General features: G+C 42.4%; 1 protein-coding gene across 1 annotated transcript in view; it reads left to right on the top strand.

Moving 5' to 3' along the window:
* The first annotated feature begins 1,482 nt into the window (after nt 1-1,482).
* kcnc4 (potassium voltage-gated channel, Shaw-related subfamily, member 4) overlaps nt 1,483-25,376 on the top strand; it is a 26,215-nt gene continuing 2,321 nt past the window's right edge. The window contains exons 1-3 of the mRNA XM_056385808.1: nt 1,483-2,792; nt 18,254-19,190; nt 20,018-20,194. Coding sequence (XP_056241783.1) covers nt 2,178-2,792; nt 18,254-19,190; nt 20,018-20,194 — 1,729 coding nt within the window. The 5' untranslated portion in view covers nt 1,483-2,177. The remainder of the gene's footprint in view (nt 2,793-18,253; nt 19,191-20,017; nt 20,195-25,376) is intronic.

The following is a 25,376-nucleotide window of genomic DNA, read 5'->3' on the forward strand; positions in this document are numbered from 1 at the left end:
TTTATTGAAATTGTATTAGTTTGTGTAAAGTAAAATACTGGCAGTGATTCCCACCAACATGACATAAAATATACTATTATATTATAAAGACCCAATGCAGAGGCCTACACTTCTTTTTGTATTAATATAGGCTACTCTTTATAGAGTGTTGTATTGTGCTGGACCTGTCACCTGTTTAGAGAACACGCATTACATATTGTAACTAGCTGTAAGGAGAACTGACCACATTAGATCACAGGGGGTCACACTTCAATATTTGAAAAAAGAGTAACAAATAAAGCAGGTTCCCCGCTAGACGCTTCAATGCAGCACATCTTCCATCTTTCTATTTCTTTCTATGAATGTGCTGGGGCTTAAGATTGTACACACTTTTATCATCCACTCAGCATTATGACTTCTTTTATTTTTTTATACTTTAAGTAATTTCTTCTGATAATACAATTAAGGATTTTTATCTTGATTTACTTATTTCTATTTTGCACATGCTGTATTAGGCCTACTCCCCAAGACCTGGAAAAAGACCTTGAGTTCTCCTTTGAAGATTTTGAATAGAATATCCTGCTTTTGCTTGTAACTGGTATTTTAGATATTTATTTCTTTGGTATTTGAGTAAAGCATATGAACAGTCACCAAATGATAATCACCAAATGATTATCTTTACCACTGAACAGCTCATTCCAGAAGCTCGTTCAGACATGTTGTTCACTGAAGGGTCCACTAGGTGGCAATAACAGGCTGTGTCAGCAACATCATGACTTTTCTAAACACATTGGAGTACTGAGAGCTACCTGTTGGATCAGACTTACAATAACAATGAGCTCCTGGAAATGACAACAACATCACATCTGGATCTTTCAGTTGACCTTTAGTGACCACTGCTGATCATTCAACATTATCATCACTACACAGGGTGATGAAATTGCCTAATTTAATAGGTTTGTTTGTGTAGTTGTCTGTGCGTGCCACGCAGTGAAACAACAACAGTAAATGCCGGAGTTGTTTCTGTGCAGATCTTCTTGCTATATAGTTGTAATCTTCCATAAGTCAGTGTATTCAACTACAGTATGTCCCTTACATTTCCACATGCAGGAGTAGACACATCAAAAGCACCTGTACGACCTAAACAAACCCCATGCAATAGGAGTGAGAGGTCGCCGACACTACAGAGAACATCTGTGCTGTTTGTACTTATTGCTATGTTTTCTATATGACTCATTAAATCTGAAGCTGTTGCTGCAGTGCAGGTCAGCATGTTCCCATGATGACCCGGACCTGGATACACAGCAGCCCACAACAGAATAAATTAAAGGTTTGAGACACTTAGTGCTCACACACACATACACGCACATGCACACGCACGCACAGATAAGACACTTCATCAGCGCGTCATGTTGGTCTAATTAGAGGGAGTGGTTCTATAATGCGCCAACCCCCGCCGGCAGCCAAAGAGTTAAACTGTGGAGCCTGTTGTTAAACGCACCGTCCAAGTGGGTGTGTGTCGCTAAGGGAAGACAGGCTACTTGTGGTGAAGCAACAGATCCCCAGCTGGAAAACAAACCCCACATCTGGCACGCAAGCTGAGCGCGTTCAGCAGGAAGAGCTGCTGGGATTTTTCCGTGCACGATTAAATGTACGGCTGGATCCTTCTTTCTCAGGCTTCTTCCGTCTTGTGTGGAGAAGGGAAAAGTTGTCAGCAACAGTTGTGGATTTTGGCGTTGCAGAATTTGGATACGATTTTGTCTAACAGAGGGTGAGGAGTGACTGTTACTTGAGGCTCAGTGGTTCACGCTGCAGGCCCTGTACTACCGCGTGTAATTAACCAATAATCTGATTTATTATTGGCAGTAAGCTTGTGTTGATGGACGGGAAACAAGTGCAACCTCTGGAGGCACCAGTTTAAGTCACATTGTGCAAATCTATTCGACATTTAAAAACACATACCTGCGTTTTGTCTCGGCACCCGGCTGAGTTTTGTAACAGGTGTTTTTTTTTTTTTTTTTTTTACTGAGCGTCTCACTTTGGTGTCTGGATCATCATCTCCTGGATAAATGAGCCACACAGACCGTTACAAGGACCGGGGTCTGAAATGAGGGCGCACTCTGCGTTAATTATTTGATATTTGAGTGGACAACAGTTTGTAACGGAGGGGCGAACAGCCAGAAGCTCCCTGCTTCTCAATGATAAGCTCGGTGTGTGTTTCGTCTTACCGAGGGCGCAAGTCTGGCAACAAACCTCCGTCTAAATCATGTCTGAAGGAGGAGATGGCCAGAGGGGAAGACTCGGACAAAATTATCATCAACGTGGGCGGCACCCGCCATGAAACCTACAAGAGCACCCTTAGGACCCTGCCGGGGACCCGCCTGGCGTGGCTGGCAGACCCGGACACGCAGGTCAGCTCCGACTCGGACGCTGCGCCCCCGAGTGCCACCGAGTTCTTCTTCGACAGACACCCGGGCATCTTCGCCTACGTGCTCAACTATTACCGGACCGGCAAGCTCCACTGCCCGGCAGACGTCTGCGGGCCGCTCTTCGAGGAGGAGCTGGCGTTTTGGGGGATAGACGAGACCGACGTGGAGCCGTGCTGCTGGATGACCTACCGCCAGCACCGGGACGCGGAGGAGGCCCTGGAGATATTTGAACCGCCGGACCCGGAGGACACCGACGACGACAAAGAGATGCCGAGGCGGTTCGGCATCGAGGACTGTCCCAATAGGTCGAGGGGCTGCTGCGAAGTTTGGCAGCCGAAGCTCTGGGCCCTGTTTGACGACCCGTACTCCTCCAGAGCAGCCAGGGTGAGTTCACCAGCTGTTCCCTCCTCTCAGCGCGTTATTGGCCATATGTCAGAGTGAGACCATAAAAAGCCTGCAAGTGATTTTCCATTCAGGGAAAAAGGCGCACATGTGCTCATCAACAGGTGTCTCTACAGGCTCATCAACTTGCAGCAGCTACAGGTAGCCTACAACTAGAAGTCCGTGTTTGATGTATCTGAACTGTCTGCGTTGTAGCTACACTTTTCATTTCAAGGTTTTAAACAATTGCCTGATTTGTATATATCACTGATCCGAAGAGTCAGCCAGAGTCAGTCTGTACAATTTCTATTTACTTTATTTCATTCTCTCAGTATCAGTACTGGATAGTGGACAGTCCTCCATGGAAACATAAAATCAACACAGGACACAGTCAAACAACAATAAAACAATTAACAGACACTAAACAACAGCAACATCTTGCTGTCAAGTCTGGACACTTTTCAAACCTGTTAAGTGCACTGGAATCCAGATTTCAGTTGTGTCCACATTGATCTGAGACTGTGCAGATTAGTTATTCAGTAGTAAAAATCTACCAGAAAACATAAACTCTGCTGCTGCTGCTGCACATTTTGTTCCTGGCAACACTGATCCACCAGTTTCAAGTGACAGCTGGATGATCCAGGGGCGAAGCTAGACTCAACACAGAGGGGGGGCAGTGCACTCTCAAGACACGCCAGGCAGGTGCACCGTCTCATGCTATGTCCACACCAGCACGTTCTCATTTTAAAACGCATCTCTTTTGCTACGTTTTCACCTCCCGTCCACATGACACACAGGTTTTTGAGTTCATTACTGACCTTGCAACCAATCAACTGCAGAGTAGACAATCTACTTCCTGTTTACACCGGCTCACGCATGCCCAGTGTGCATGATTGCTCTGTCTTACATCAGAATAACATGAACACAAAGTAGACGTGGCAGGTCTCTTTTCAAGGCCTGTTCAAATACAAAGAAGACAGTCTAGACAGGTGCTGAGATGCGGTAAACGTGGAGTCAAACGACAGGATGATCTAACGCTCTGACTGATCTCATCATAACCAACGTTTAAGATAGTACAGACTAATTGTGGATGTTTCACTCACCAGTTGTCGCCCCTGCTCAGCCTGCTGGAGTCTAGTGCATCTGTATATTCCACCATCCTCCATAGAACCAAAAGATCCTAACAGGTTAACGATGTCTGTATGTATCCCGTCGCATTGTTAAAACGTCACTCTGCTCTCCTCCATGCCATGCTTTGATCTACAGCCTCGTCGTTAGCCACTGTCAGGCTAGGAGAGCTAGCAGTAAGGTTGTGTTGGAAGGACGAGCAAGATGAGAAATAAGGTGTAGGAGGAGCACAGGATGCAACTAACATTTTCTCACTCTCTCGCTCCGCCTGATTTATACTTTCTCTCCATTTTTCAACTTAGCTAGATTAAAGAAACGCATCAGTTAACGTTACAGTTACACTGTAACTTCATCACTCAGTCACGTGGCATTCGCCCGACCAGTGGTGCAAGTGGATACAGTTGGTGGGAATAAACAGGAACTGAAAGACAACGTCGTCAAGAGAGGAGCACAATCAACATCCTCTTTAATTTGCTCACTTTATAACAACATTTAAAAAGGAAAATCTTACAAACCCTCGACCAAAGCACAGCTCGGGTGATATCCAAAATTATGATATACGATATATGACAAAGTTTTATTTGTCACGTGCCAAGGTACAAAGTACAGTAAGCAAAGCAGTGTATGACGGTCAGACTTGGCATCTTTAAAACAGTTTCAACACAAACTGAACATTATAACCTTGATGACGGAGGATTTATTGCAGGACTGTTGGATTAGACTGCATCGGTTTTAGCTAGGTGTACCTAATAAACTGGTAACGGAGCACACAGCGTATGAATTAGGGCTACAAATAACTATTGTTTTCAACTGATCTGTCAAATGCAGCCCTGATTAACTGCTTTGTCTATAAAATCTTCATCATATATGACAAATTCTCAATTTGAAGCTGGAACCAGAGAATCTTTAGTATTTTTTTTCGCATTTGATTTTCAAAATAGTATTACATTTCTGTTCTGTTCAATTAATCAACTGATTGTTTCAGCCCTGTTTTTTCTTCAGTGAACTTCTGAAACATGCCATGAGTGCAAAACCATGTTCATTGTTGTAATCATGTCGTTGTATGACACAGATAAAACCATGTTATTCATGTTTATGAGTTGTTGGAAAAAGCTCTGCAGTCTCCAGGATCCAACTTCTCCGCTGTCACTTCACACATATGTTTTGTTTTTAATAACATATTACATATTACAAAAGATGACACATTTATCTATTTACCTCCACAGGTACAGCAGACTGTTCAATAATGTGACGGGCAGTTTTCGCTTGTTCGAAATACTGAAAATAGAGAAAATGCAGTTTCATGACCGAAATACAGAGCTGGTGAAGTGTTCCCACACATCCTGTTCAAGGTTTACACTCGAAGGTGCTCACAGCACGAGTGCTTGAAAGGCTGCAGGAGTAAATCACGCTGTATATTAATTTAGAAGAGGAAGGTATACATGCGCATATAGGCAAGAAAAACAAACTAATAATCCATTAAAACAATGTTAAGAAAGTTAATTGATGTCTCCCGTTTTACAATGTTGGTGCTGCACTTGCTGCTGTGTTTCTCCTCATTGAGTAATAATATTTCCTGCAAAGATCGACACCATGTCACAGCTTCAGTGTCCTAAGATATCTTGATGAGCAACATACACTCGTACTGTTTGTTTTAGAGATACAATAAATGTTGCTAAAAATCATTTTGCTTTCATTACTCCCACAGGGGATGTCATCCTGTTGTAAGCTTTTGAAAGTATATATGCTATTGCTAATGGCTCAGCAACAAAAGCAGAGCGTTTAGTGGCGTAAACCTGAAAGCAAGTATCGAGTGTCACTACAGCAGGAGTTGTCGGGCTCTCATCAATCACAAAGAAAAATGCATTTAGTTCAGACAGAGAGAGGCTGATGCTCACTCTAATCTCTGTTTGCCCGCTCGTGGAGTTCAATGGTCTATTCACAGACTCTCACAGTGTTGCACAAGTATAATGTTCTTTTTGCATGTCGGTCACATTACAAATAGTGTTTATTTTAGCTTCTTGTCCAGGTGGCATTTGAGGCTGTCACAGTAGAACAGCCGACATGTCTGAGTCACAGCTGCCACTGCGTAGGTGCCATCTGAAGATGACCCGCGCTGTGCCTGCCACTTAATCACGTCTGTCTCTCACCACTCTCACAATATTTGTAAATGAATTGATTTGGATTTGTGAAGTTCTCTGGAAAAACAGCAGCGTAGATGTGAGTCTGCCTGGATGTGGATGTGGTGAGAATGAGTGAAGGCGGATGCGTATTGACAAAGGCGTAATGTTCTTTATCCATTTCCTCTGCAGCCGATTCATGTTCGTATGTTTGTTCCGTGTGCGCTGTGGATGGATGCGGAGAGCAGTTTGAAGGATTCATGTTACCTTGATGGCTCTTTTTGTTTCAAAGAGCTTCTGAGCTCATCTCAGGTAATGTGATTCTTAAAAGCCAGAGGGAAGTCAATCTGTCCATCATTTAAGCCACATCCTGTTCAGGAACAACCAAGACTGGAGGAGCAGCTCTGTGAGAGTAACAGCTTCGACATACAGTGCAGTCAGAGGGGGATAAAACAGTAATGGCTCTGTGCTCCATCACACAAATGGAACAGTGAGAATGAGTTTAAAGATTCCACATCAGATGAACACTATGAATATTAGCATGTTGTTCTAATCATGCTAACAACATGGCTGTACAGATGACAACGTCTGTTGATCTGCCACTTCGGTCCAGACTGAAATATCTCAACAAGTTGTCAGATGGATGGCCACCCAGTTTTGTACGGATTTTAACGGCGCCCAGAGGGTGAATCCTCTCCAGTGCTACCATGAAGTTGGCATTTAAATTTTTTAGTTGAGCGTCTCAACAGCTGTTGACTTTGCCATGAACTTTGTTGCAGAAATTAATTCAGGATGAATTGTAATAAACTCTGGTGATTTCTTTGCTTTTCCCCCAAATCCATCTTCAGATTTTTATTACGCCTCCGCACCGGTGACAGAGGCATATTGTTTTCAGGTTATCCGTCCATCCGTCCGTCCGTCCCATTCTCGTGGACACGATATCTCAGAGACGACCGGCTTGGACTGAAGGGTGAACTGATTAGATTTTGGTGGTCAAAGGTCAAAGTCGTGGTGACCTCATAAAACATGATTTTGGCCTTGTGAACGTGATATCATGAGAACTACTCAAGGGAATCCTTTCAAATCATTCACTTGGACTCAAGGACAAACTCATAAGGCTATGGTGGTCAAAGGTCAAAGGTCATGGTGACCTCACAAATCGTGGTTTTGGCCTTGTGAACGCAAAATCTCTGTAAGGCCTTGAGGGAATTTCTTCAAATTTGGCATAAATGTTTACTTGGACTGAAGGATGTACTGATTAGACTTTGTTGGTCAAAGGTCAAAGGTCACACACAAAACACTTTTTAGCCATTACCCAGACATCACACAGCTATTATGACAAAACTTCACACTCCTCTGGATAAACAGGGATGTACCCTGAAAATAGTCTGAGTGGCAGAGGCAGAAAACCACGAGGTGGTGATTCTGGTTTGTCCACTATTTTTCTATGACCTGCAATCCTCATGACATTCCCACAATCCTCCTTTCCGCTCTATGTTTAGTGAGAGTTAGTGAATGTTAGCATGCTAACACACTAAACTAAGATGGTGAACATGGCAAACATTATACTTTCTAAGCATTAGCACGTTAGCATTTTCATTGTAGGTATGTTAATATGTGGATGTTGGGGCTGCCCGGTGGCTGTCCTGGTAGCGCACCATTGACCCTCAGTCCTCAGTGGCCCGGGTTCAGATCTGACTCAGGCCCTTTGCTGCATGTCATCCCCTCTCTCTCTTCCCTAACTTTCCTGTCTCTCTGTCTATGTCCTCATCACCGTAAAGACAAAAAGGGCCAAAAAAAAAGTTAAAAAAAAAAGTGGATGTAAACATTTAACTCAACGCACTGCTGTGCCTAATTGCAGAGATCCTAGCAAGGCTGTAGACTCCTGTTATACAGACACAAAGTAACAGGATGAGAGCATCATTTTACTATTAAGTCATCATGATTAACATTTGTCCATATATTCTTTGGTGTCAACAACTGGATGATCCTTATGACTGTAGACATTAACACACTAGTATCTCACCCGGTGATGCTTTACCAAGTTGACCTGACAAATCTGTTCTCCAGCCATTTTCATTTCTTAATTTTTTAGAGGGTTTTCATGTCCAGCCTAAAGAAATCTTGTCAGCTTATTTCGGATGACGGACCTGCTGCAGCGTCCTAAATTTGACAGTATTAAAAGAGCTGCAGTTTCTTCTGTCCATCAAATAAGGACGTAAACACACTCAAACAACTTTAAAGCTGAAAGTCAGAACATTATCCTCATCGTGATGGTTTCACTTTGATCCCAGTTTGTTGAAGCGATTGCTTCAGTAGTATTACTATAGATAGTATCTCAGTTTCCTTACACGTGACAATTAGACTTGACATTAACATTAAACTCAGAACACATCACTCTGTTCAATCCTCCCTAATGCAATATTTCATTAATTCCCCGGCCCAGCTGCGTGTAATTAATCACCGCTGTGGTTATGGGCTGCAGCTTGTTATCAGTGGTGAGCAATTAAAGCTGTTTCCCACAGAAAAGAGAAGCGTATTTTCTCCCACATAGAGGAAGGAATCAATTTGTCTTTGTTATGAGACCAAGGGATTGACTGATGTGGGATTCTTTAGGGCTGATATGTCTTATCTGGAGTATAAATGTCCAATAACCAATTTATCTGGCAATATAAAGTTTTCTTTTTCTATTAATTTTGCTCTGATACATGTTTTATTGATTGATATTTACATTAAAGTTGGGATGAATTTGGATGAGGCAGTTTATTGTTATAGTGAGGGGATCACAGACATTTATATCTTGTTGAATTGTTATTTATAAAGATTTGATTCATATATTTTGGACCAAGATTTTACTGATATTGATATGTCTGTAAGATTTTAATATCGGATGGGTGTGATCAGGGAATTATATAAATGTGTTCACTTCTTAAATTATAATAATGTCACCACATCTTCATCAAAACCTCACTTCTGTTTGTCAGGCTGAGATGATCAACATTCAACATTTACTTATAAAATATTAGTCAATATCTTTTCAATAAGTTGCTTTGATTATTGCTAATTATGAAACATATCCTCACACCTCACATTTAGTGTCAGTGTGACACCCAGCTGATAAATAATAAAGGAGTGTTTTGAGCTGAACCTCGTACTCCTCTGGGCCCAGCTTTCACAGCGCTGACACCTTTCTCTGCCGCTCTGTGAATGAAACACAGGATCTGATTTTTCACACAGCATCAAAGCAGCACAGCCTCGTTAAGGAGACTTTTATAACACCGAGTTCTCAGCGAAAGAGGGATGTAATCCTGCGTGATTATGCTGGCTGTTTATTCTGCTCAGTTCTGAGCTGTTTGCTGAAAATAGATCGGCCGTGTTGCTGCGAGTTCTGCAGATGCAACAATAAGTCTGAAAGGAGTTGCAGACTTTGTTTTGCAGACCATTAAAAAAAACCAAGAAACAAACAATAAATATAGTGTTAGTGAAAATATCTTCTTTCTTCCACACAAACCAAAGAGCAATTATTAGCGATGTGGATTGTTGGTGTTTGAGCTGCAACTTAACTGGAATTTTTTTGCCAATGTGATTTTCCCTTATTAAAAGCCGTTCAGACGGAAAAGTTTAGATTTTTCCTTCATAAAATAAACCATGTGAAGTACAAACCTTTAACTGAAACAACAACAGTCAAAAAACATTGTTCCAAAACAAGGATTCCTTAAAGCATATTTTTATTCAGCTGGGATAGATGTCCCGTTTAACTAACCACACATTTTATACATCTGTCACAGATGTGCAGTCAGTATTTTTACTGGCTACAATCTGAAGAGGTTTTAAAGGGTTTGATGAACAGTGCTGAATATTCAATGGTTATTTTTCCACACGCTGAGATTTCTGGCTCGACCTTCTGGCCGGCACTTTGTTTGCAGACAAAACTTTCCACTTGTTTGAATTTCAACGGCACTTAGACACCAGCAGACACTTAAACCTCAGCAGCTCCAGGTTTGCTTCGGTCATGTAATAACAGGTGGTTGTATAACCTCTGTCTGCTGGTGAGAAAATGATTCATTAATGAAATAATGAATGTATTTAAAAAATGGTGTATTTGATTTTTGTAAGTCCATTTTTGAATCTTAAGTATTTATTGAGGGATTAATCGATTACTTATAAATTCTCTTCACAATTTCTATTTTTAATGCCAATCAAAATATGAAATGAAGGAAATGCTTTATTACTTTTCCTGTGACATCCCTGGTCCTCCACACTTGTCATGGGCAGATACAGCTGTTGAGCTGTGAGAACCACATCAGCATCTAAATGATATAATTAATTTAACTCTTTGAAAAGGTATTTTAAAAATGAGAATACACCTGGATCCCCTCTTCATCTGCCCTTTTCCAGCTGCTTTTCCTTTTCCTATTAGCTAATCAATTAGCTGAGTCATTTGGCCTCTCCATTTAGTCTTTCAGTGACACTCTGGACTTTCACATAGTTTTTCGAATTCTATCATTCATTCATGAATTAATAATGTATTTCTAAATGGTTTATTTAATCATACTTTTATACTGTTTTGTAAATCTATTTTTAATTCAAGTGTTGATCGAATGATTCATCGTTCATTCATCAAGTCTTTTGAAAATTCCTGTTTTTAATGCCTATCAAATGAAATTAAAGAACGGCTTTATGACGCTGCAGTGAAAGTTTGTTTAGTCTTCCTCTTGTTTTCCTGCCGACGCTCAGCCTGCAGACACGCCCCAAAACACACGCCAAAAGCAGCAATGTGACGTTTCCACCCGGAGACCTTTTAGAGTGACTGAAAGGTGTCCCACTGCGCTGTTTCTGGTGGATGTAGCAGTGTGTGTCCTGGTCTTAAGGATTCTCATTATCTGCTCCTTTTACCGGACACTCCCCCTTCCTCTATCCTCCTCTGCATTGTCAAGATGTTCTTCTCGGTGCAGGAAGGTCTTCACCACTGATCTTTTATGTCGAAAGTGGTGGTTCTTGGATTTACCAGTGTCCCGGCCCTGCTGTAATTCAATGATTTATGATGAAGGTTGATCAAAGGTAGAAATGACTCCCTGCCCCTCAATAGCAGGGAGTCAAGAGTTAGAACTTTTGTCTGAGACCTTCTCTAATATTTTGATAATGTCTGTGGTCGCATTAATCTGTGATGCGGTTCCCCAGGAGAAGCACAGCTGACGGGCTGAGTCGTGGACATTATTTCTCCTCTGTCCTCAGGTGTGTTGACTCCCGGACATGAATTGGTGTGACATGAATTCTAAGAAAAAAATCAGCAGAAGCTGCTCTTCCTCGGCTTTGCAGCTGCTGACTGCTCACAAGGCTTGTTGTTTTGGTTATTGCGTATGACGAGTCTGTGTTAGTAACAGGGTGTGATGCTGAACAGCTGGAGGTGATGGCTGCGATGGGACTCCCCAGCTGCTGCTCACCGACACACAGCCTCTTGCCTGTTGAGCCGCCTGCCATGCTCCCTCCTGCTCGGATTTTTCCCAGCTGGGACCGGGGCGGCCGTCCCCTCGGGGTGCTCTGCTCTGTCTACACACTGACGCCAGACGACCTTGAATTGATGTCTTTTTGGCACCAGTGGCATTACATATCATCAAAGGCTTCATTACAGTGCTCAGAGAATTTTATATTATCTGTGTCATCCTTCACACAATTTAAGATTTATTGGATCTTTTTATTGAAAAGCTTGAATCAGTATTTTTATATCAACAATGGATGAAATGACTGTACATATGTTGCTCACAGTGACACCAGGGGTGGACAGTAACAAAATACATTTACTTGAGTACTGTACTAAAGTAGATTTTTCAATTATCTGTATTTTACTCTTATTTTTTTACAAATATCTAACAAATATTGAACTTTTGACTCCACTAGATTTCTATGAAGTATTCTTACTTTGAAGCAGAGCTTTTAGTCAGAGGAATTAATTTTCTTTCATTTTGAAAATGTGATAGACCATACACTGTGTTCATCACAGGAGAAAAATCCATCACAGCCAACTCCTCCACTGTCAGTCATGTTTGAACCTGTCAGCGTCCTAACGATGGCGACGTTAGATAAAGATGAGGCAGAAGATTCTTCACCAGAGACCATCGTCTGATCTGAGGTCTGTGTTTGAAGCTTTAGAAATAAAGAAAGATTCATCTAGTTTGAAATGTTTGCTGTGTTTACATTTCTACAGACTTTGACTCGCATCCTACAAGCTCTTTATTCTACAGGTTCTACAGTCAGTCAGTCAGTCAGTCAGTCAGTGGGTTGTTTCAGAGTCATTAGGTTCTGTAAATGTGTACAACAATGTTTTTAAAATCAAGTACTCCAGTACTTTAACTTTAACTCAAGTAAAAATCTGACTGAAGAACTTTCACTTGTATTGGAGTCATGTTTGACCGAGAGGGTCTGTAGTTTAACTCCAGTAATGAAGCTGTGTACTTCCTCCTCCTCTGATAATTACCAACCCTGCTTTTCTCCTCAGCACTTCGGAGCTTCTGAGCATCTTTTAGCTCATTGCCATCAGTTCACTCTCACTGCTCTCATGGTCTAATTTCTAGCTGCAGCAGGCAGCTGTTTTCAGTGAAAAAGCTCTGATAAACCCATTGTACATTACCTGCTGAGCACCAAACAGCAGACAGACGCAGTTAGTGATGAGCTAGTGAACATAGTGGAGCATTAAGCAGCTAAAGAGCCAAATGTTTCCCCAAGGACTTGGTGGAGACGAAAAACAGAGCTAAACTAGAATTACCGCCTCACACTGGTATGCCTCCACAACTAGTTTCAGGTTACATCCCTGTTCATCAAGAATCATATAAAATATTAACCATTTGTATGAAATTTAGTTGAAATTTTGCTGTGTGAAGTCTTGAGTAATGGCTGAAAAGTGTTTTCTGAAGTCATCATCCTCTGACCTTTAGCCTCCAAAGTCTAATCAGTTTGTCCTTTGTGACCTTTGACCACCAGAATCTAATCATTCCATTATTGAGTCCAAGTGAATCACCATCCATATCTACAATTTGTTCCTCGATTAAATTAGAAGTGAAATGAGGAAAAAGTGGCAAATCTGTCTGATTATCAGATTCCTCAGAAATATTCTATTCTGTCTATCTTCTGACTTTTAGTGGAGCAACATAAAATGGAAACACTAAAATGATATAATGTACGTATTCCACAACAGTGCAGTTACTTTAATATAAGAAAATCTAAGCTATTACTTTATTGATCCCCAGTAGGGAAATCTACCATTACAGCAGCACAGGAACAGAGCGAAGAGGAAACAGGACAGAGACACAGAAAAGACACAGAGAATACAAATAAAGCGCTAGTTATATAAATAATGTTATATGGCGTCTGTATCGGCTTTAACCCTCGGGAAGATTGGTGAAGCTACATTTACATGCCCCGGAAATGAGAAATAAAAGCTCTGTGTTAACATTCATTTGACCCCGTAATGAGTCTTGCTTGTATAACACAGCAGGCTCAGCAGACCGACATGGAAACGCTCTGTGGTGGCAAAGACACATTATGGTAATCGCCCCAGCCACTGTGTGTCTGCGTTTTAAAGTTTCCACTACTGAGCTGTAAACATGATATTGTAATCTGCCTTTGTGTCAGGCCTTAAATAAACCGCACGGACACGTGCAAATGCTGCCAGATTTATTGAACAAGACTAGCAGAGATGGACTCAGGCGAATAATGAAAGTACAAACAGCCAGAGACAAACACTTCACAAACCCCCCCCAAAAAAAATCCTCTCAGCAAGCAGCGTGGCACACACACACACACATACTCACACACACACACACACACACACACACACACACATACACACACACACACACACACACACACACAGGTGTGAGGTCAGGCTGTTTCATGTTATTGTTAGACTTTCAGGTTGAGCCTTTTTATGAGCAGAGCAAATTGTCTTCGTGTGTGCCAGGACCTCCAGCACCTCCCCTGCAGAGGTGCCTCCCCCCCGCGGCTGCAGATTCCCAGCTCTGTTTAGTCCAGGGATAAACCGTTTGGCATTTCAGTAAACTGAATTCTGTCAGGGGCCGAGAGAATCATCACAAGCATCTGAACAGAAGCGGGACTCATGTTTTATTTAGTGGCTGCTGGTTTGTCGGTCTCCTCGTACCCGGAGCCTTTTCTTTCATCGTGGATCGGTGTATGAGACCGATTCATAGACATGACTGATTATGAATCACGCTCATATTCAGTTAGAACCCATGTGGCAAGCAAGGATTTAATAAGAGAAAAGACATTTAGTTTTGGAAACATTTCTTGAGGCTTCTGAACCTGCTTTTGCTCCATCATTGAATTTGCTTATAGATGTGCGTTCATACACACAGACACAGTGTGGTAAATTCAGGCTGAGTAAACATAACCAGAGTGATCGCTCGTGTCCTTTTCATAGGCAAACACGTCTGAGAACCACCTAATACATATTTGGTGCTTAGTAAATGTGTCAGTCGCGGTCCCCTAGTAATCAAACTGATCAAGAATCTACAGGGCAGTAAATAATTGAACAAATTCAAATGTCAACTGTTTATAGGTCATAAAGTTTTTAATGCTGGACAGAAGTGGAACGTGCTTCCAGGCATCATTAGCATGAAAAAGAAATGCATTGTTTGGTCATCTTGTACCGCATTGAATTTCATTATGAAGCAGATGAGCGATAGTAAACAAAAGCATTGCCTTTGGTCGTGTTTCCTATACTGTGATGATCCGTCCGACATGTGCTGACATTTTTCCGTTGACAATGCCACAACTGTGTGTGATTAAAGGTTTCACGAAATGAGGATGTGAGGAAGGGGATGAATGTGGGAGGAAGAAGCTTATTCTTTGATTTTATACATCTCGAATCCTTTTGTTAATTTTCTACTGTATTTGGGCAGATTTGACGTATAGGGGACATGACTGCAATAAGTTCAACCTATGGACTGTTTTCCAGGTTAAGGGACGCTGTCACAAACACCTCACATGTTACGCCCTCTACATGTGGCTTGTTGCTGGCAGGTGAGGAAAAGTGACTGGTGGCAGTTGTCTCCACTCTCCGCAACAGAGCTAGAAGTGAAAGTGGGAATTTCAGCAAAGTTAAATAAGTAACATTTTACAGTGATGCTTTTTTACAAGTTTAGCTATAGTGTTAAATATGAAAAAAGTGGTCTTGGTTTCAGCTGAGGAAGCTAGCAAACACGTGCTGGTATAGTATCGGAACATAGCAGCACCGATGTCAGAAATTTCCAAGCCCCTGTTATCAATGATCCTGCATAGATTACTGATTGATTACTGGTATTTCTGACCAGTAATCTAGTGGCAGCTGTCCTTCTATAACAGCTCTCCCTCAGATGTTTACACTGAACTGCATCACTGAGGTTAGAGCTCATTATTCAGGCCTGTGGCTCAGCAAGTGAAGAATCCACAGAGGAACCTGGAAGTCCACCGAGGATTGATGAAACCTGGGCCCATTTTTACAAGCTGTGACAGTATTGGTATTGGCTGGTATTGTTTTCACTTTGTGAGTCTGTGTGTGGGTGTGTGTGTGTGTGGGTGTGTGTGGGTGGGTGTATGTGGACAGATGTCACTGCGAGAGCGTCACAACCTGCAGGATACGGTCAGGAAACTTCTCAGGTGTGTTGTTGACATCAGAATGAAGGCTGGTTTTTGGAGATGGGTGCAGTCCGACCCATGAGTGCTGAGTATTCACGGTTCACGGTTAGGAACATCTACACGTCGCCGCCGTCGAAGCGGGTGTGATCCCATCATAACAGGAAGATTATTAAGTGACGTTGGAAATAGACTCAGTGAGGTTCTGCATCAGAGGCTGAACCCGCTCGGTTTGGACAACCTTAATTATTTGGCGCTGACTGAATGTCTGGCTCCTTTGTCTGGAGAGATTTCCAACAGGAAATCACGGATGAGGGGACACAAAGAAAAACACATTTTGTATCTATCTGTGTGCTTTTGTTAGAGAAACTGTGAAAGCATGGAAATTAGTACTTAATTAAGTTTTGCCGTTCAAACAAATTCAGTATTAATCAAATGCAATTTTTCAGAGGAAAGGAAAAAAAAAATCAGTCTGTATCAGAAAAATACAAAAACATAACTTGTTTTTACACTTTTAAAGGAGAAAATGGATTATTGATTAACAGCTGCAATTTCTAAGTTCCACTAGTGAAGGATATTGATTTTGTTAGAAATGAGTCATAAAATTCTTTACATGGTTCCCCAGCTTTTGCCTCTGAAATGTGCTTCATCAGTTGCTAATTCGCCCATGTGATTAAGTTTTTCCATTTATGCTGTTTGTCCCATTGTGATGCATCTCGTGACTCGGTCCTGTAACACACTCACACACTGTGCCGTTAACCCTGGTGATGTTCAGGGAAACCGTCTCCATGCAACAGGGGGGATTCAGATCTCCTCCCGGGGGAAGGGTTGAGGCTTCGCGGCCTTCCCTCTTGTCCTGCGGCTCGGTCGCTGTCTGCTCAGGGGAACAGAGCTGCGAGTGCCTCAGAGCTCTGCAGGGACGAAGCTGAAGAGGGGTTGTCATGGTAGAAAGCTGCACATTATGTGGGGGGCCAAATAGAGATATGAAGAGACAGGTATTGTATCTTTACGTGTGAAGCGTCTCAGTTTTTGCTGTTTTGAAGATAAACTGCAAGCAGCCAGTTTTTCTTCTACCAACTCACTAAACTCCATAAAACGGCCCAGGTCTTATTTATTTTGTTTGTGTCTACTGTGAATTAGTGCCCCCCTTGGACATTGCATGCTTTATTTGTTTTTTTCTAATCATAGACCCAAACACTATAAAGCTGACTGATATGTGAGAGGCCCCCGGAGGGAGAAAAAATGGCTAAGTGCATGCAAGGCCCAGGTACATATTTATCCAGCTGGAAGATTAGAAAGGTTGGAGAGGCATTACAATTTGTCCAGGCTTTAGTAAACAATAAAGACAGATCGGGTATGAGTAAGCACACAATGTTAACACACACACAGACAGGCACAGCCATTGTGCTGGATCAAGTGAGCGCTATGCAGCCTCATCATTCGGTTTACCTCCCATCAACTATGAAAGTGGTTCAACGTCAATCGCAATTTTGTTCGGATTTGTATTTTCAATAAATGATTTGTATTATTATGATATTGTATTTGCATTAATGGCAACACTGACAGCAAAAGAGATGTTCGCTGAAACGTGTGATAAAGCTGACACCAGGGCAGGTGAATATACTGTTGGTCTTTCATGACTCAGCTCATTGTCCAGACTCTCTCCCTCCATATCCCCTGCTACTCGCTCTTTTCTCTCCCCTCTCCTCCTCTCGCAATCAGGCTCTGGCTTTGTGTCACATGCTGCGGCCAGATTAACCAAAAACCTCCTTCCTGATATATTTGAAAGACCACTGGCACAGCGGCCTCATGGCTGTTCAGCTCACGCCTTCAGTCCACACTGTTTTGGCGCCATGTGAGCGCCCCCTGGTGTCTGTGACTGGCAGGGCTCATGATAATGGAAGCACGTTCTCTCTCAGTATGATTCAGTCTGTGTGTTCATGAGAGTAATTGGTTTGAAATTGGTCTGTATTTTTCTGGGTACATTTCCTGTGGACTTGTGATTTTATGACTTTAATTTGACTTTTTTTTTTTTTTTTTACTGTGGTGCCTTTTTGCATCTTTATATTTAGTTTTTCAAAACCAAACAGCAGCATCTAAAAGTCGAACTTGATATGACCTTTAATTGCTGAACTGAAAGGATGCTGCCATCCATCCTCGTATCCTTTCACATGCTGAGCTTCGCAAACAGCGATCCATCACAACACACTTAGATTCTTTCTTTGGTGTTGTCAAAGTCCGTGTCTTACCATGTTTATTTGTGCCTGCGTTAAGTGGTCTCATATCAGTGTGTTCATTATTTCAGTCTTTGCTTACTGTCAATCACCTGACACTCACTGCCACCGCCGCTCGCTTCACAGGCTTGATTGGCACCCGTGTCTTTTTATTGGTGATACTGTAAAGTTTGCAGATAAAATAATTTCTATAATGTAATCCACATCTTACAGACACGGGCTTTTAAAGGGAGCTCTTCCATCACACAAGACTTGAAAGTATGATGAACTCAGTGTTGATTACTTATTAGCTGTGGGAAGATACAACATGGTGCTGATTGTCAGTGACTAACTGTTTTCACCTTGTCTCGTCCAGGGTGTTGCATTCGCCTCCCTTTTCTTCATCCTGGTGTCCATCACCACCTTCTGCCTGGAGACCCATGAAGCCTTCAATGAACTGCAGAACCGGACGGAGCAGGTTGTCGTGGGCAACGTCACACACCAAGTGCAGAGGAGGGAGATGGTGACCAAGCCCATCCTCACCCTGGTGGAGGGCATCTGTGTGATCTGGTTCACATTTGAATTCCTGGTGCGCATCGTCTGCTGCCCAGACAAGGTGGTCTTCATCAAGAACACGCTCAACATCATTGACTTTGTGGCCATTCTGCCGTTCTACCTGGAGATGGGTCTGAGCGGACTGTCATCTAAAGCTGCCAATGACGTGCTCGGCTTCCTCCGAGTGGTGCGGTTTGTTCGGATCCTCCGGATCTTCAAGCTGACGCGGCACTTTGTCGGCCTGCGCGTGTTGGGCCACACGCTGAAGGCCAGTGTCAATGAATTCCTCCTGCTCATCATCTTCTTGGCCCTGGGTGTACTCATCTTCGCCACCATGATTTACTACGCTGAGCGCATCGGAGCGAGGCCCGACGACCCCACAGGCTCCAACCACACACACTTCAAGAACATCCCCATCAGCTTCTGGTGGGCAGTGGTCACCATGACGACACTGGGCTATGGAGACATGTACCCACAGACGTGGCTGGGCATGATGGTGGGGGCGCTGTGCGCGCTGGCTGGGGTGCTGACCATCGCCATGCCGGTCCCCGTCATCGTCAATAACTTTGGGATGTACTACTCGCTGGCTATGGCCAAACAGAAGCTGCCCAAAAAGAAGAAGAAGCACAACCCGAACCCAGACGCCCCGACTGACTCTGCCTCGTTTGGGAAGTCAGAAACAAACTCACACAGAGACAGCACGCAGAGCGACACGTGTCCGCTGGCTGCTGAAGAGAGTGTCAGCAGGAACCGTTCAGGTCAGGCCGCTATGCAACAATAAAGGTTCAGTTCTCTTAAATTACAGAAAAAACATTTCCTCACTTACCTTTTGTGACGTGTGGCCCTGTGAGAGTTTGTTTTATTTTCACTCAACTCTTTGAAAAATGACTGAAACATTGTCATAGTTGTGTCATCACTTTCCACCACATATATATTAATATTAAAGATATATAAAGATATATAAATATATAAAAAAGATATATATATATATATATATATATATACTACCTGTTTTCTGTGGATAATCAGAGTAATGGGGACACTGTTGCTGGAAAGAGATGTTTGAACCTTTAGGTTAGTTAGTTTTCCTGTGCTGTGAACAACACAAACACATTTCTATTCACCTCCAGTACTGAGTGACACTTCTGTAAATGCCACTAGAGGTGAGTGAGAGAATGTTTTTTTTTTGTAATTTTGGAGGACTCACTCTTTAAGCCAATCCTATTGTTTACAGATTATTTTATTCAACCTGTTCACTTAAGCACATCATTCATCTTCTAGAGCCCACATTGTAGATATTTGAGTTGTGCTGTGCCTGATAGTAACATAAATGGCCACTGTTTTTCCAGTCTTACGGTTCCTGAGGCTTTTCAGCGTTTGCCTGACAGATGAACCGCGCTTAGTCATAAAGAAAGTGACACACCAAGATCAAATTATACCTTATAACATCTCAGTCAAATTGGATTTCATCACAGAAAAATACCATTTTTATGCAATATACCTCTGCCTTTGTCTTGGCCCTCAGGGGAAGTCTCAGTAAAAGCTTTGGCATTTACGTTGCCGTGTGTTTTTGTCGTCCTGTCAGATTCCAAACAGAATGGAGATGCAAATGTGGCCCTTTCAGAGGAGGAAGGCTGCAGCCTGACCCAGCCGCTGTCCCCCAGTGAAAAGTGGTCCCTGCGGTGCACCCGAGGGCGAGACAAGGCTAAGAAAGAGGCCACCTGCTTCCTCCTAACCTCTGGAGACCCCAGTGTCCATACAGGTAGGTTGCATACATGTCGGTATGCGCCTGAATATTCACGTTTACTGTTTGATTCACTTTGTACTGTACAGCGCTCGCTGCATTGTAGCTGTTCTGAAGTTTCGTTTTTACCTCAATGAGAAAATTTCAAAGTTGTTTCTGCAGGTCACCAACTATTTTTGTGTTTCCTCGTCTTGTGTATCAACAAATTCAAGTAAATTCTATTAGTCAAGACCAGGATTCGGCCACATGCAACTAGTTTCTATCTTAGCTCACATGTACACTTATTTGCTAATTTGCTGAGCGTTAGGCAACAAAATCGATACCACTCTCACTTCTGTATGCTAAAACTACAACCAGAGAGTGACCTGATAGCTGAATAGTGAGGCTGCGTACCACATGGGATCAAATGCCTTGAGCAGAGAGTCCTCAGTTTGACTCCTGGCCAGCCGGACAATTTGCTGCATGTCATTCCCCTACTCTCCCTGCATTTCCTGTCTGTCTCCACTGCCACTGTCTAATAAAGGCTTGATGAATGGATGGATAAAAATTGGAGAGGGAATTTTGCTATTCTTAGATCTCCACCAGCAGAAAGGGCAAAGAATTAAGATTTGGCCTCAGGGTTGCGACAGAGGAAGGAACATGTTAGCTGTTTGAGAAGCGTGTTAACTAAATGTTCTGTTTTCGTTTTAGAGGCACTGTACAATACGATACGATACGTTTTGATACAATACGATACAATTACATCTTGCATTATCAACTTACATACTCAACTTCAACAGCTATTCATTTAACAAACACTAAAGCGTCAAAAAGTCTCTTTTCTTAGGAAGGTTCCTAACTGAGTGAAATGAGCTGAAGTGTTTCAGCAGCAGCCAAGATAAGAGCTGGTTGAATTCTCTAAATGAAAGGGGAAAGGAGCTTCGATGCTTCCTATCTTCTTTAGCATAGGAAACACTGGACCTTCCTTTACAAAAGGAAAGGAGACAATACCGTCCCACAATTCCTTGTGGCAGTGACATTTAACGCGAGTAGTTTCACCTCGGCAGACCCACATAAATGTAGAAACTTCGGGGCAGCTGTTTTATGTTTGTGACTCGATCCAAAACTCACGAAAATCCTTGTCTGATCAACTGAAGCCCAAATCCATGAATACAGATTTCTTCTCTTTCAAATCTGTCCAGTTAGAATCGTCTTTCAAGAACAAGCATATTGAATTTCTAGTTAACAATATCATCATCATAACAAAATAGCTTATTATAGCGTATACATAAATGTCCTTTAACTAAATCCCCTCCCATTGTGGAATGCACTAAAAATTAATTTTCTCTGCAAAACAATTGTATAGAAATGTCAAAAGTGCCTATGCCAGGAAAATATGTCTGAATATGATTTAATCTGATTTCTTGCTTGGTTCCTTTTTTCTATTTTATTATTATTTTAATGGCTCAGCTTTCTCTGTTTGCATTTTCTTTCATGTTATCTTATTTCAACATTTCATTCCTATTTGCTTTGTTTTTGTAGTTGGGAAAGGAGGATTTATCGTCCATGTGTTATGAATAAAGTTTGTAAAAGGAAAAGAAAAAAAGCTCAGTGTGAAATGATCAATTCTCCACGTCTTTCCTTGACTTCATGACGTTTTCCATTGAGGTCATGGAAAAGTCGTTAGGAAAGGAGATCATTGTGACTTTTTGACTGTAGTCTAAGAGTCTAAAGCCTGTGAGACTGTGTTAGCTTTGAGCTAAATGCTAACGTCAGCATGCTAGCACAACAACATGCTGATGTTTAGCTGGTAAAAGGTTTACCATGTTCATTAGTTTTGTTGGTATTGGACAAATGATAAGTTCTGACCTGATGATGGCACAAGTTTTGGAGTATTTGGATTTATCCTGAATGTCTGCACAAAATAGTATGGCAGTCCATGGAATAAGCATTGAAGCATTGAAACCATTGACATTGAAGCCATGCCACTAGAATGGCTAAAGCTTGGTGTAATTATCCATAGACCCACCACAACAAGCTTTGTGTTTGCTGCTGAAAAGGAGAGAAAACTCCTTGGTACTTAAGGCACTTCCGTCCTAAACTTCTGTAATTTCTCTCGCAGCCTCCAAATGACTAAAGGCAGTTTTTCGTCATTATTCACCAGACAGATCAAAAGGAAATCAATGGAAGAGCTTTGTAGCACTAATTGCATCATCCATCTGTCTGTGTGCACTCAGTGAAGGAGCTTTTCTTAAATAACCATCCTCATGGAGCGCTGCTAGAGCACCTTATACTCAAGAATATAAGAAGTTCAGTCAGAGACGTTTAAGTCAAAGAAACGACCATTTAGGCCAAATTGTTCTGTAATTAGATCTGTCAGAGACGGCTCTGCTGTTTGAGGGAACGCTCAATGAATCCAAGCAGCGATGCGGATTTTGCTGAGATCGTCCTCCACACACGAGCATGACTCGTGGTCGAATCAACAACATGACGTACCACAGAAGGAGACGGTTGGGATGGTGGTGATGGTTGGCATGAGCACAACAATGAGGAAGTGTCAGGTTATAATGTCCGTGAAGCACGGCTGAATGAATATGATTGCATGTTGCCAGCTACACAGCTGTGAATCAGCCAGTGTTTGTAAAGAATATAAAGCAGAGGGCCAGAGCTAATCGGCCAATACAAGCGTGACTTCAGTGCCCTGCCTTGACCAACACTGTGGTTCATCTCAGGGTTCAAGTGCAAGCATTTGTATTGTTGTATTGTAAATTTGATTCACTCAGTCATCTTGTGATTGCATCGATACACCTTTAACAACAGACTCTCAGTGAGTTCTACATTTAGCGGCGCATTTTTGTGGTTACTTAAAACAGCTGTCCGGAACAGGTAACATGGGCACAAAGACGAAGGCGATGTTCCTTTAATTCTCTCCGTTGGCATCCGCTGCAGACTGCCATCTCTCCCTGCTTGAATGGCTGTTGGATCTCACATCTGAGCCTCCCAAAGTACCCAAAAGCCCCTTGTGAAAAGAGGCTCTATATTTGGCAGCCGCGGATTCATTCCTGACATCCTGAGCACACATCCCACCCAGTCAACATCCTGACTCTCGTCTGCAAACAGCCCACCGACACTGAAGGTGTTTTCCTGCAAAGCTGCACTTTACCGAGATGCATTTTTCTTGCGAAGCTCATTAGCACATCACTGTTGAAGAAAAATCAACTACATAAATGGGGCACTTACTGTAGCCCGGCTCCTTTGAGAGGATATACCCTTGCTTTTATTTTTTCTTCGACAGTCCATTACAAGGAAATTGTATTTAAATGTGTTTCCTGAAAGCCTCGTCAATCGCTGCATGTGTTGAACGTTGTAGACTGGTGTAGGTTAATGGCATGTTGTCACACGCTAATGGAAAAACAAAATCACACAACCTCAGTTATATCTGCCGAATGAATGAAAAGACGGGGCGGTTATGGACATGCAGTTTTGCTCAGGGGAGGAAATCAGCTGTCGATGTAAAATTTACAGCCTCACAGCCACAGTGGGAAAGACATACGCATAGAGAAACACAAACCGACTCCAGCCGGCTTTCACGCTGAGGTCTCTGATAATACACTAAATGCTCTGGTCAGCTCATGAGACCGCCATGCGAGCTTTCTCCTGATCGCAGAGACAAAAACAATGGAAAGCTGAGCAAAGCCAGAACACCTCAAAACTAATCTTTGGAAGAGAGAGGAGGGGGTAATTTAATCTTGAGCTCTGTATCTGGTGAGTATGTGGATAATGACATCCCAGTCTATTACAGGAGAATATCACACATACACAACACATTTTAGTGCACATTACCTGCAAAAAGGGTTCAAGTGGACTTTTCACTGTTTCCTAACAATGTTAAAAACTGTTGCGGCAGAATTCAAATTTGTTTTTGCCTGACAAGCAAAAGGCTGCCTTTGTATCTGCAGCCATTTTGAGCTGGATGGAGATAGATTAGGGCAGCGAGGTTCTGCTCTTCAGAGCTATGCCCATAGGGGATGGAGTTAGGTTAATTCCCGGGTTACAGGATATAAGGTATGAATAATATTTCACCAGAGCAGTATGGCAGGAAACAGAGAAAAGGACAAATGGCTGCAGCAGGTCTGAAGATGCTCAGATTGTTATCAGTGACAGGAAATGGTCGCCCGACCTGAAGTGGGAACAAAATGCTGGTGGATTTGAGGTGATTAAGGTCGTCACAGGGAGTCTGTGACAGTGTTAGCACTTACTGTCACAATTTATACATACAAAAGCAAACACTGTCCCGCTCGAAAGCACTTCGCTGTAAGCTCATTGTCTCTGTGATGTGACAACTGCCAGCTCGGTTTCCTCGTGACGAGTGCGTGACGGTGTGGCAAACCGCTCGAGTGCTGCGAGAAGGAGGCAGCAGGCGGATATACAGGCGCGCAGAGAAAAGGCTGCTGAGCCCTCCCTGTTCCTGGATGATTGCCACCTCGAGGTTTCCATTGACAAGATGGGTGGTCAAGGTGAAGTGTCCTGCTGGCATCTGAAGTTTAGATCTGTAGGTCTGTGAGGGAGAGCTAGAATATTAGTCAATTATTTTATTGGTTAATCAACAGAAAATTAGCAACAACAATTTTAAGAATTGATTGATCGATTGATTATTGAGTAGAAGTCATTTATCAAGTGAAAATGTCCAATGTGAACTGAGCTCTGCTCCTCAAAATGTGACGTTTTTCAGTTTTCCTTTGTTTTACGTGAGTGTAAATTAAATGTCTTATGGAATGTGATGGAAATCTGAAAATGAAACGTTGTCAAAATGACCAAGTTGTCTTTGTATATTTTAATAAGAGCTTTGTTAAGGATCAGCCTACAGTCACAACAGAGTGGAACTGCAGACTGATGCCGAACAAAGAGTGTACATGAACTTTATAGAGAAAGGAAAGAAGGAGGCAGGTTCAGGATGTGTGTGTGTGTGTGTGAACAATTGTGGGTGCCATCAAAACTGTCTAGCTGCAGCTGTGTGTTCAAGGACAAAGCAGTTCTTAGTTTGTACCAGACAGCAGCAGATAAGGAGCATACATGTGAGGACAGAGTCATGTCCTAGGTTATACAACGCCAGGTCAAACAAAGTACTAAACCAGGTTATACAAAGTGAAAATGTGATTTTTCTATTATAGGAACATGTGATGGGCATTTTTATTATCTCATGATATTTATAGATTTAAAA

Source organism: Seriola aureovittata, chromosome 9 (assembly GCF_021018895.1).
Source record: "Seriola aureovittata isolate HTS-2021-v1 ecotype China chromosome 9, ASM2101889v1, whole genome shotgun sequence".
NCBI lineage: Eukaryota > Metazoa > Chordata > Actinopteri > Carangiformes > Carangidae > Seriola > Seriola aureovittata.